Source organism: Dendrobates tinctorius, unplaced genomic scaffold (genome assembly GCF_039654945.1).
Source record: "Dendrobates tinctorius isolate UK_male_01 unplaced genomic scaffold, ASM3965494v1 ptg000120l, whole genome shotgun sequence".
Taxonomy (NCBI): Eukaryota; Metazoa; Chordata; class Amphibia; order Anura; family Dendrobatidae; genus Dendrobates; species Dendrobates tinctorius.
Window position 1 is genome coordinate 46,218,925 of NW_027361788.1, and position 12,620 is coordinate 46,231,544.

Here is a 12,620-nt window from a genome sequence, read left to right on the forward strand (position 1 = left end):
GATGAGGAGACATCATGGGCACAGTGATTGTGGATGAGGAGACATCATGGCCACTGTGATTGTGGATGAGTCGGCATCATGGGCACTGTGATTGTGGATGAGGAGACATCATGGGCACAGTGATTGTGAATGAGGAGATATCATGGGCACAGTGATTGTGGATGAGGAGACATCATGGGCACAGTGATTGTGGATGAGGAAGCATCATGGGCATAGTGAGTGTGGATGAGGAGGCATCATGGACACAGTGAGTGTGGATGAGGAGGCATCATGGGCATAGGGAGTGTGGATGAGGAGGCATCATGGACACAGTGAGTGTGGATGAGGAGGCATCATGGGCACAGTGATTGTGGATGAGGAGACATTATGGACACAGTGATTGTGGATGAGGAGACATCATGGAAAGTGATTGTGGATGAGGAGACATCATGGGCACAGTGATTGTGGATGAGTCGGCATCATGGGCACAGTGATTGTGGATGAGTGAACCCACCTGGCCAACATGCTCATCTCCCGATTAGGTTGATGTTGTCTTTGGATTCAGTCCTGTGTATTCGGCATTGTTAGTCTGAGTCGCACTCTGATTTCAGGCTGTTGGCATTGTATGGAGCTGCCCCTAGCACATGGATGTTAGTCAGCGGATTTACCCCTGTAAATCACCAGTCCAAACATAAGTGTCACGTTACATCACCCATATTGTGTTCGCAGCTACAGAGCGCGACATTCCTCGGCTGCAGTACTGGTTCTTGGATACAGGGTGATAGGCACAGCGTACTTTGCAGCTGTACACAATCCCTCTTGAGCCCTAACAGGCAGAGAAACGGCCCTGGCACATTGCTAATTGCCCACTGGAGGTAGGTATCATATCTGGGCATTTTCCCATTGAAAATCAGACAGAGCAGCGGATATGGCATCACTAGAGTGCAGCTGTGCCAGGTATATAGCCACATGGCCCAGTACTGCGCATGTTCACCATTCATCAGTCTAGGAGAGCTGGGGGCCACTCCAGCGGGATTTGCATGGTGGCCATAGTTGCTTCCATGCCATTCCAGTAACAGACAACCTGACCGATATCATTACTTATTCTCCATGTCGGTTCTTCCAGGTCTCTGAAGCCGGACTTCGTCCTCATTCGTCAGCACGCTTTCAGCATGGCGCGCAACGGAGATTTCCGCAGCCTGGTGATCGGCCTGCAGTACGCCGGTGTGCCCAGCCTTAACTCTTTACACTCTGTGTATAACTTCTGCGACAAGCCCTGGGTGGTGAGTATGAAAGGAACAGCATCCGGGAGTTCTACGCCTTTAGCACAATTTTCTTTTTTGATTTTTTGTTTTTTCCTCCCCTACTTCCAACTTTTTTACTTTTCCCTTCCCATTTCTGTTTTTAACAACACCATTCACTTTTCCATATAATCTTCTGAAAAACAAGGGAAAAAGTCCAAATCAATTCTACCATGATTTATTGGATTTTTATTTTTCAGATGGAAAAATATTCAGAATTGAGAGTCCTCAGTGGTTGATACCTTTTAATGGCTAACTGAAAACATGGTAACACATTGCAAGCCTTTGAGACTACTCAGGTCTCTTCCTCAGGCATTGACTAATACAAAATCTGAAGAATCATATTTATACACAACACAGCACAGAAAACGTGCAATAGATAAGACAAGTGACGCGAAGCAGAACTATCATTGTGGGAGAGGGAGAAACATAAATATTCGACCAGTTCATAGATAAGGAGTCTGGATGTTTTATTGTCCTCTGATTGGGGTCTCCTAATGTGTTGTGATGTCCCCACAAGGTCTTAGGAGCAAATTCCTTAATTGATGTAAAAAGACATAAATGCATGCGACACATTCATTCCAGCATTGAAAGTGTCAAAGGTCATCATGAGCTTGTACTCCCAGACTCTTCTCTCTCTCTCTGGGATGTGAAGTTACTTTTCAATACCAGTAACTTCATATCCATGGTGTTATGATCAGGCTACAAAAATGTTTTGCCCCTGGAAGATCCATTCTTTTTTCTCTTATTGTGTGACGATGAAAATTCATCCTTGTTCTAAGCTATTGCCCTGTCTCCCTCACATACAGACCCCCAGTTGGACATTTAGTACAAATAATCAAGTACACCACATTAGATGATTATTTGTACTAAATGTCCAACTGGGGGTCTGTATGTGGGGGAGACAGGGCAAAAGCTTAGTACAAGGACGAATTTTCATCGTCACACAATAAGAGAAAAAAGAATGGATCTACCTGTGTCAAAACATTTTTGTATGCCTGATCATAACACCATGGATATGAAGTTACTGGTATTGAAAAGTAACTTCACATTCCAGAGAGAGAAAAGAGTCTGGGAGTACAAGCTCATGATGACCATTGACACTTTCAATGCTGGAATAAATGTGTCACATGGATTTATGTCTTTTTACATCAATTAAGGAATTTGCTCCTAAGACCTTGTGGGGGCATCACAACACATTAGGAGACCCCAATCAGAGGACAATAAAACATCCAGACTCCTTATCTATGAACTGCTCCAACATTTATGTTTCTCCCTCTCCCACAATAATAGTTCTGCTTCGCGTCACTTGTCTTATCTATTGCATTTTTTATGTGCTGTGTTGTGTATAAATATGCGATTCTTCAGATTTTGTATTAGTCAATGCCTGATGAAGAGACCTGAGTAGTCTCAAAAGATTGCAATGTGTTACCATCTTTTCAGTTAGCCATTAAAAGGTACCAACCACTGAGGACTCTCAGTTCTGAATATTTTTCTATCTACTGGCTAATAATAATAATCTTTATTTTTATATAGCGCTAACATATTCCGCAGCGCTTTACAGTTTTGCATACATTATCATCACTGTCCCCGATGGGGCTCACAATCTAAATTCCCTATGTCTTTGGAATGTGGAAGGAAACCAGAGTACCTGGAGGAAACCCATGCAAACACGGGGAGAACATACAAACTCCTTGCAGATGTTGTCCTTGGTGGGATTCGAACCCAGGACTTCAGCGCTGCAATGCTATCCACTGAGCCACCGTGCTGCCCGGTACAAAGATATACATCTTTCCTGTATTTTTCAGATGTTCATTTTCCTGTAAAAATTACCTGGAAATGTGATTTCCAGGTCAGAATGAATGCAACGTTAACGAACTTGTAGTGTTTTTTTTTTATTTTTTTTATTTTTAGATGTAAAAAAATCAGAAATGTAAAAAAAGAAATAAAATTAATTTGTACTGATTTTACCAGTAACCTTTTCCATCGATGGAGCTGAGTGAGACTTGTGTTCTGTGTAGAAGAGCTTAAAATGTTTTTTTATTGGTACTTTTTTGGGGGGTACATAAGATGTTTAAATCACTTTTTATTGCATTGTTTAGGGGAGATAACAAAACAAGAAAAAAAAAAGCGCAATTCTGGGTTTTATTTTTATTTTTTCGCTTTTGCAAAGTTGACTATACAAGTTAAATAATTTTATATTTAGAGAGATTGGTCTTTTATGGTACCTAATATGTATATTTATTTGCTTTCATTTTTTACAAAAATTTAAAGGGGACCTGACAGGTGATACATGCTGCCCAACCCGTGAATCAGCCACGGACTGTCTGACTCTGAAACACTGTGGCGTCTCAGAAAAATAAACTTTATATGCACAGAATAGTCATACAGGCAGGTCCCTGGCGGCTTCTCCCCGCCTGCTGACTGTGACTGACAAGTCTCTGCCTATACGTGCATTTATGCAGAGGCTTGTCAGTCACTGTAACTGGTCAGTTTGGGCAGCTATCACCTGTCAGGTTCCCTTTAAAGTGGGGAAACAGCAGTGATTAATTTTTTAATGTTATTTTTTTTCATCTCCCGGGTATGAACTCACTCCATCCACACAAGCAAGCAAGCACCATACATGTAAGGTTGATGTCTGAAAGGGGATAATTATCGAAAATGTGATAAATACAATATAGTGTTCAGTTTCACAGCATGCTGTAAAGCAGGATGATTGATGAAGTAGTTTGCTTTGCTGACATCTAATGGACAATATGTAAATTGCATTAATTTATAATAATAACATACATTATTTTTGGATGGAGTAGTCATCATCATTGCTGCTATGTACTGCTATGATACATGTGTCTGCGCAATTCCCGCCTAGGATCATATTATATGATAATTTACGACTTCCCTCCCAACGACCTCCATTCAGCTTACGTAATCATTGTCTTAACCTTTCGTTCTGCAGCCTGTGTAACTTTTGGCAGGAGCCTCAACCTTTTTTGTCATTTATATTTCAGTTTTCTCAGCTGGTTCGCCTGCAGAGGCAGTTAGGACACGAGGAATTCCCTCTGATCGAGCAAACGTACTACCCCAACCACAAAGAGATGGTGAGTCAGAGACCTATAATATCTGTGTGAAGTCCATCACAGATCTGCACTTCCTGGCCTTATGTCATGAATAACAGCACCTTGTTTGGGTTTCTGTGTCCTGTGCTGACCCCAAAACAGCAGCAGCAGTGGTCATACTGTACTCGTCAGGTTACGCTTCCTCCGACCCCCCTGTCTGGAAGGAGGCTACGTGTCATGGAATAGTTTTTGAAATCAGCGCTGCTAAAACCACAGATGTGAAACAGATGTCTATCTATAGAAGGCCATATGTATCCGCAGACCTCAATTTACTGCATTCACTTTCAATGTCACATTAAGGTTTACATTAATAGTCAATCTATAATACTGCCACTTATGTACAAGACTATAACTACTATAATACTGCCCCTATGTACAAGAATATAACTACTATAATACTGCCACTATGTACAAGAATATAACTACTATAATACTGCCTCCTATGTACAAGACTATAACTACTATAGTACTGCCCCTATGTACAAGAATATAACTACTATAATACTGCCCCTATGTACAAGAATATAACTACTATAATACTGCCCCCTATGTACAAGAATATAACTACTATAATACTGCTCCTATGTACAAGAATATAACTACTATAATACTGCCCCCTATGTACAAGAATATAACTACTATAATACCGCTCTGTACAAGAATATAACTACTATAATACTGCCCCTATGTACAAGAATATAACTACTATAACACTGCCCCTATGTACAAGAATATAACTACTATAATACTGTCCCCTATGTACAAGAATATAACTACTATAATACTGCTCCTATGTACAAGAATATAACTACTATAATACTGCCCCGATGTACAAGAATATAACTACTATAATACTGCTCCTATGTACAAGAATAGAACTACTATAATACTGCCCCTATGTACAAGAATATAACTACTATAATACTGCTCCTATGTACAAGAATATAACTACTATAATACTGCCCCTATGTACAAGAATATAACTACTATAATACTGCTCCTATGTACAATAATATAACTACTATAATACTGTCCCCTATGTACAAGAATATAACTACTATAATACTGCTCCTATGTACAAGAATATAACTACTATAATACTGCCCCTATGTACAAGAATATAACTACTATAATACTGCTCCTATGTACAAGAATATAACTACTATAATACTGATCCTATGTACAAGAATATAACTACTATAATACTGCTCCTATGTACAAAAATATAACTACTATAATACTGCCCCCTATGTACAAGAATATAACTACTATAATACTGTCCCCTATGTACAAGAATATAACTACTATAATACTGCTCTTATGTACAAGAATATAACTACTATATTACTGCTCCTATGTACAAGAATATAACTACTCTAATTCTGCCTCCTATGTACCAGGGCCGGCGTTAGGGGCAGGCAGACCAGGCAGCTGCCTAGGGCCCCTGCTCCTCCAGGGGCCTCCATCCAGCGGCACATCACACAGCCGCTATGGGGCCTCTGTAAGGCAGGGGGGCCCGCCTGCCCCCAGCGTCGACTCCTGCCGCCGCCACATTTAAGGAGGCAGTGATGGAGGAGAGAGCATCAGCTCATGCTCCCTCTCCCATCATTCCCCACTCTGCCTCTGACACAGCAGGGGCGTGATGATGTCATCGCGCTCTCACTGTGTGCCAGACAGAGCAGGAGGAGACAGGAGCAGCCAGCAGCGCAGGCACGAGGAGAAGGTGAGGAATGTTTTTTTTTTTTTTTTTTTTAAATCAGTGTGAGAACTGGACTGTGGGGCCACTCTGGGTGGACTATATACCATGCTGGGGGCTATATACCATGCTCGGCTGTATCATACCATTCTGGGGGGGCTATATAGCATGCTGGGCTGTATTATACCGTGCTGGGCTGTATTATACCATGCTGGGGGGCTATATATCATGCTGGGGGGACTATATACCATGCTCAGCTGTATCATACAATGCTCGGGGGGCTATATACCATGCTGGGCTGTATTACACCATTTTGGGGGGCTATATACCATGCTAGACTGTATTATACCGTGCTGGGCTGTATTATACCATGCTGGGGGGCTGTATACCATGCTGGGCTGTATTATACCGTGCTGGGCTGTATTATACCATTCTGGGGGGCTATATACCATGCTGGGCTGTATTATACCATGCTGGGCTGTATTATACCATGCTGGGCTGTATTATTCCATTCTGGGCTGTATTATACCATTCTGGGGGGGCTATATACCATGCTGTGCTGTATTATACCATGCTGGGGGGGGCTATATACTATGCTGGGCTGTAATATACCATTCTGTGGGGGGCTATATACCATGCTGGGCTTTATTATACAATTCTGGGCTGTATTATACCATTCTGGGGGGTATATACCATGCTGGGCTGTATTATACCATGCTGGGGGGCTATATACCATGCTGGGCTGTATTATACCATGCTGGGCTGTATGATACCATACTGGGCTGTATTATTCCACTCTGGGCTGTATTATTCCATTCTGGGCTGTATTATACCATTCTGGGGGGGCTATATACCATGCTGTGCTGTATTATACCATGCTGGGGGGGCTATATACCATGCTGGGCTGTATTATACCATTCTGGGGGGCTATATACCATGCTGGGCTGTATTATACCATTCTGGGGGGACTATATACCATGCTGGGCTGTATTAGACTATGCTGGGCTGTATTATACCATTCTGGGGGGCTATATACCATGCTGAGCTGTATTATACCATGCTGGGCTGTATTATACCATGGTGGGCTGTATACCATGCTGGGCTGTATTATACTATGCTGGGCTGTTGTATACCATGGTGGGCTGTATACCATGCTGGGCTGTATTATACCATGCTGGGCTGTATTATACAGCCCACCATGGTATACAGACCAGCATGGTATACAGCCTGTATACCATGGTGGGCTCTATTATACCATGGTGGGCTATATACCATGCTGTGCTGTATACTATGGTGGGCTGGGCTGTATACCATGTGGTGCTGGGGTATATACCATGTGGTGCTGAGCTATATACCATGTGGTGCTGGGCTATATACTATGTGGCTGTGTTATATACCATGGGGGTACATTTTACATTATATTCTATAGGGCGAGGCTGTGTTATATAATATGGGGGGCTACATTATATTCTATGGGGAGGTGGGCTGTATTAAATTCTATTTGGGGCTACGTTATATTTTATGGGGGCCGTATCATATTTCTTATATTCGATGGGGGCTGCATTATACTATATGAGGAGGGCTACATTGTATTCTATGGAGGGGCTACATTTTACTATATAAGGGGCTGCATTATATCCTATGAGGGGGTTGCCATATATTCTATGGAGGGGCTGCATTATACAATATGGGGGGTGGGGCTGCATTATATTCTATGTGGGGGTTACATTATATTTTGTGGAGTGGCTGCATTATACTCTGGGGTAGCTGCATTATTCTCTAAGGGGTGGCTGCATTATACTATAAGAGGGGGGCTGCATTATATTCTATGGGGGTTACATTATATTGTACGGCGGGGCTGCATTATACTCTGTGGGTGGCTGCATTATGCTCTATGGAGTGGCTGCATTATGCTATATGTGGGCTGCATTATACTGTATCGAGGACTATGGGGAATACATTATATGAAGAACTACGGGGTGCATTATGCTATGGGAAGTGAATTGTACTACATGGGTGACTATGCCGGTGCATTATACTATATGGAGAACTATGAGGAGTGTATTATACTATATTGAGGACTGAGCAGTGTATTTTAATATATGGAGGGCTATGAGGAGTGTATTATACTATATGGAGGACTATGGGGCAGATTATATTATATGGAGGACTATGGGGTGTAAACTGTAGATGTGCTGCTGATAACATGATACTGTATGGTGATCTGTTAGGATGTGTGCACACATTGCGGATTAGTCTGCGGCTTTTTCTGCAGAGAATCCATATCTCTTGGCAGAAACCGCAGGGTAAAACACATGCATTTTTCCTGCGGATTCCTAGCATATGTACAGCGGATTTGATGCAGGTTCTAGTGCGGTTTGGCAGTGCGGATGAGAGAGATTGATTTGTATGTTCCGGAACGTACACTGCAGCTGCGGTTACACAAAAAAGAAGTAACATGCTGCGGAAATTAAACCGAGGCAAATCTGCGCGGAATTTTCCGCAGCATGTGCACGGCGGATTTGGTTTTCCAAGGTTTACATGGTACTGTAAACTGCATGGAAACTGCTGCGGATCCGCAGGACCAAATCCACTGCGGATCTGCAGCAAAAACCGCAACGTGCGCCGATTCCGCCCACATAGGAATGCATTGTTCTGGTTACTTTCTGCATGTGGCTGTTCCCACCATGCGAAAAGTAGGCAGAACATTTGCGAATGGTACCCACTGTCCGGAGGAGAGGAGACCGTCCTCCGGGCTCTGGGTACCATATCCCTTTAAAAAATAGAATTAAAATAAAAAAATCGGGTTATATTCACCTTCCGATGTCCCGCGCAGCGTCCTCAGGCTTCAGCGATACACGCGGCAGCTCCCTTTATCAGTGATGCATTGCGATAATGACCTATGCTGACGTCAGGTCTCGCAATGCTGTAGCGGTCTCACGAGATAGCGACGTCATCAAAGGTCATTGCCGTAATGCATCACTGGGAATGGGACCTTTTGGAGCATCGCGGAAGCCTGGGGACGCTGCGCGGGACGTCAGAAGGTGAGAAAAACACGATTTTTAATTTTTTTTAAATTATTTTTAACATTAGATCTTTTTACTACTGATGCTGCATAGGCAGCCTCAATAGTAAAAAGTTGGTCACACTCGTCAAACACTATGTTTGACGAGTGTGACCAACCTGTCAATCAGTTCTCCAAGCGATGCTACAGATCGCTTGGAAAACGCTAGCATTCTGCAAGCTAATCACGCTTGCAAAACGCTAGTTTTTCCACTGGAAAATATACGGTAACTACTATAATACTGCCTTCTATGTACAAGAATATAACTGTTATAATACTGACCCTATGTACAAGAATATGACTACTATAATACTGCCCCTATGTACAAGAATATAACTACTATAATACTGCCCCTATGTACAAGAATAGAATTACTATAATACTGGCTCCTATGTACAAGAATATAACTACTATAATACTGCCCCCTATGTACAAGAATATAACTACTATAATACTGCCCCCTATGTACAATAATATAACTACTATAATACTGCCTCCTATGTACAAGAATATAACTACTATAATACTGCTCCTATGTACAAGAATATAACTACTATAATACTGCCCCCTATGTACAAGAATATAACTACTATAATACTGCCCCTATGTACAAGAATGTAACTACTATAATACTGCTCCTATGTACAAGCATATAACTACTATAATACTGCCTCCTATGTACAAGAATATAACTACTATAATACTGCTCCTATATACAAGAATATAACTACTATAATACTGCCCCCTATGTACAAGAATATAACTACTATAATACTGCCCCTATGTACAAGAATGTAACTACTATAATACTGCTCCTATGTACAAGCATATAACTACTATAATACTGCCCCTATGTACAATAACATAACTACTATAATACTGCCCCTATGTACAAGAATATAACTAATATAATACTGCCTCTATGTACAAGAATGTAACTATAATACTGCTCCTATGTACAAAAATATAACTACTATAACACTGTCCCTATGTACAATAACATAACTACTGTAATACTGCCCCCTATGTACAAGAATATAACTACTATAATACTGCCTCCTTTGTAAAAGCATATAACTACTATAGTACTGTTCCTATGTACAAAAATATAACTACTATAATACTGCTCCTATGTACAAGAATATAACTACTATAATAATGATCCTATGTATAAGAATATAGCTACTATAATACTGTCCCTATGTACAAGAATGTAACTACTATAATACTGCTCCTATTTATAAGAAAATAACTACTATAATACTGCTCCTATGTACAAGAATATAACTACTATAATACTGCTCCTATGTACAAGAATATAACTACTATAATACTGCTCCTATATACAAGAATATAATGACTGTAATACTGCTCCTATCTTCAAGATTATAGCTACTGTAGGGATCTGTACTCCCTCGGCTGCAGTTGAGGTAGGCACAGGAAGCAGTATCACTGGAATGTCCAAGCAAGTTTATTCAAACGGCATAAGCTGCTCAGGTTGCAAAAACAAATGAACAACCTTTTCCGGCACAAAGTATTAAAAAGAAAAATATACAGTTCATAAAGTACAGCGGGTCCACCCGCACAGGTCAGTGTCTTTAGCACACACTCAATGGAGGTCTCCACACCTCCAGCCACAGACACTGAATGAGGCAATTGGCCTCCATTTTATTCACCAAACCACTCCCCTGGGGTGGGGATATGTGAGCTGTCATTCCCACCCTTCTCTTATGACCGCTCGTAAAACCTGGCCCTGGAGCGGCCCAAACAATTCTCTCAGCACTGTATGTGCTGGAGCATACTTCCGAGCTCACATCACGGCAGCTAATAGCAGCGATGACACATCTCCCCTCAAGGACTTGTCCGGCGGCCATCTTACATACCTTCCCTTCTCCCTCTGCCCAAAGCCGAGGGGGCTTTGCACCTTCTGCCAACAATGGATTTATTTTCACTGGATGACAACTTTCGGCTGAGATACATTATCGGGTGCTGTTCCCCGTTCACCTCTTGGGACAAGACAGCTCCCAGGCCTACATCTGACACATCCGTCTGGACCACAAACTCCTTGGAGAAATCGGGTACTACCAGCACCGGCTGTTTGCACAGGGCCAACTTCAGTTCCTTGAAGGCTGCCTCAGCTTCTGGAGACCACTTTGCCATAGCCGACTTTGTCCCTTTAAGGCGATCTGTCAGAGAGGCAGCGACCATGCTGAAGTTTGGAATAAACCAGAAGTAATAGCCCACAATGCCCAGAAATACCCTCGCCTGTTTTTTTGAGAGGGGTTGTGGCCATCCCTGGATCGCCTCAACTTTGTTTATCTGGAGATTTATTTCACTCCTGCCTACAACATAGCCCAAGTATCTTGCTTCCCCCATTCCTAAGGCACATTTTTTCAGGTTTATTTAAAACCCTGCCCACCGTAGAGCATCAAATATGGCCTGGACTTTGCTCAGATGGCTCCCCCAATCCTGGCTGAAGATTACAATGTTGTCCAGGTATTTGTGGGGGGCCAGGATCCGGTACATGGCTCACTGGAATGTAGCTGGAGCGCCTTGTAACCCAAATGGCATCCTTGTGTAATGGAACGCCAAATGCTTACCCATTTGGCGTTGAAAAGGCAGTCTTCTCCTTGGCATCTTGGGACACAGAAATTTGCTAGTACCCTTTTGTGAGATCAAGGGTAGTAACGTACCGAGCCGGCCCTAGCCTCTCAGTTCATCGACCCGGGGCATTGGGTAAGCATCGCACTTGGAGACTTTGTTCAGCTTCCTATAGTCACAAAACCGCCTTTCCCCATCGGTCTTCGGCGCCAAGACTATTGGACTGGACCAGCCACTCTTGGACTCCGCCTTACTTCCTTCGAGATTACCTCTCGACGAGCTTCTGGAATCCGATATGCACCCCAGAGGTTCTGAGAACAGGTCTCTGTTCCTTTGCAACAACTCCCGGCACTGCTGTTTCTGCGAGGGGGAAAAGGTGTCTGCCACCTTGACATCCTCTGCACTGACATTGGACTTGGCCAGCAGGCAAGTGGCTTCCTCAGGTACTCTGTTCTGCCACTGTATGATTAGGTTCACGTGGTACACCAGGTAGGGCTTCCGCCTCCCCGGTTGGTGGATTTTATTGTTGACCTCCCCAACTGTCTCCACTACCTCATAGGGACCCTGCCACATGGTCAGGAATTTGGTCTCTACCGTGGGTACCAGCACCAGTACTCAATTGCCAGGGTTGAAGTGTCTCACCCTTGACGACCTATTGTAGACCCTTGACTGCGCCTCCTGTGTGTTGAGGAGGTGTTCTCTCATGAAGGGCACCACCTTGGCAATCCTCTCTTGCTTCTGAGCGACATGCTCGATTACACTCCAGTAGGGTGTAGGCTCCGCCTCCTACATCTCTTTTGCTACGTCGAGGAGTCCACGAGAGTGTTGGCCATACAGCAGTTCAAAAGGGGAGAACCCAGTAG

General features: G+C 42.9%; 1 protein-coding gene across 4 annotated transcripts in view; it reads left to right on the forward strand.

Annotated features, from left to right (window-relative positions):
* The window catches only part of SYN1 (synapsin I), a 90,370-nt gene that overhangs the window by 47,465 nt on the left and 30,285 nt on the right, over positions 1-12,620 (forward strand). For all 4 annotated transcript variants that reach the window (XM_073541366.1, XM_073541364.1, XM_073541365.1 and 1 more), the window contains exons 4-5: positions 1,106-1,262; positions 4,289-4,378. In XM_073541366.1, coding sequence (XP_073397467.1) covers positions 1,106-1,262; positions 4,289-4,378 — 247 coding nt within the window. The remainder of the gene's footprint in view (positions 1-1,105; positions 1,263-4,288; positions 4,379-12,620) is intronic.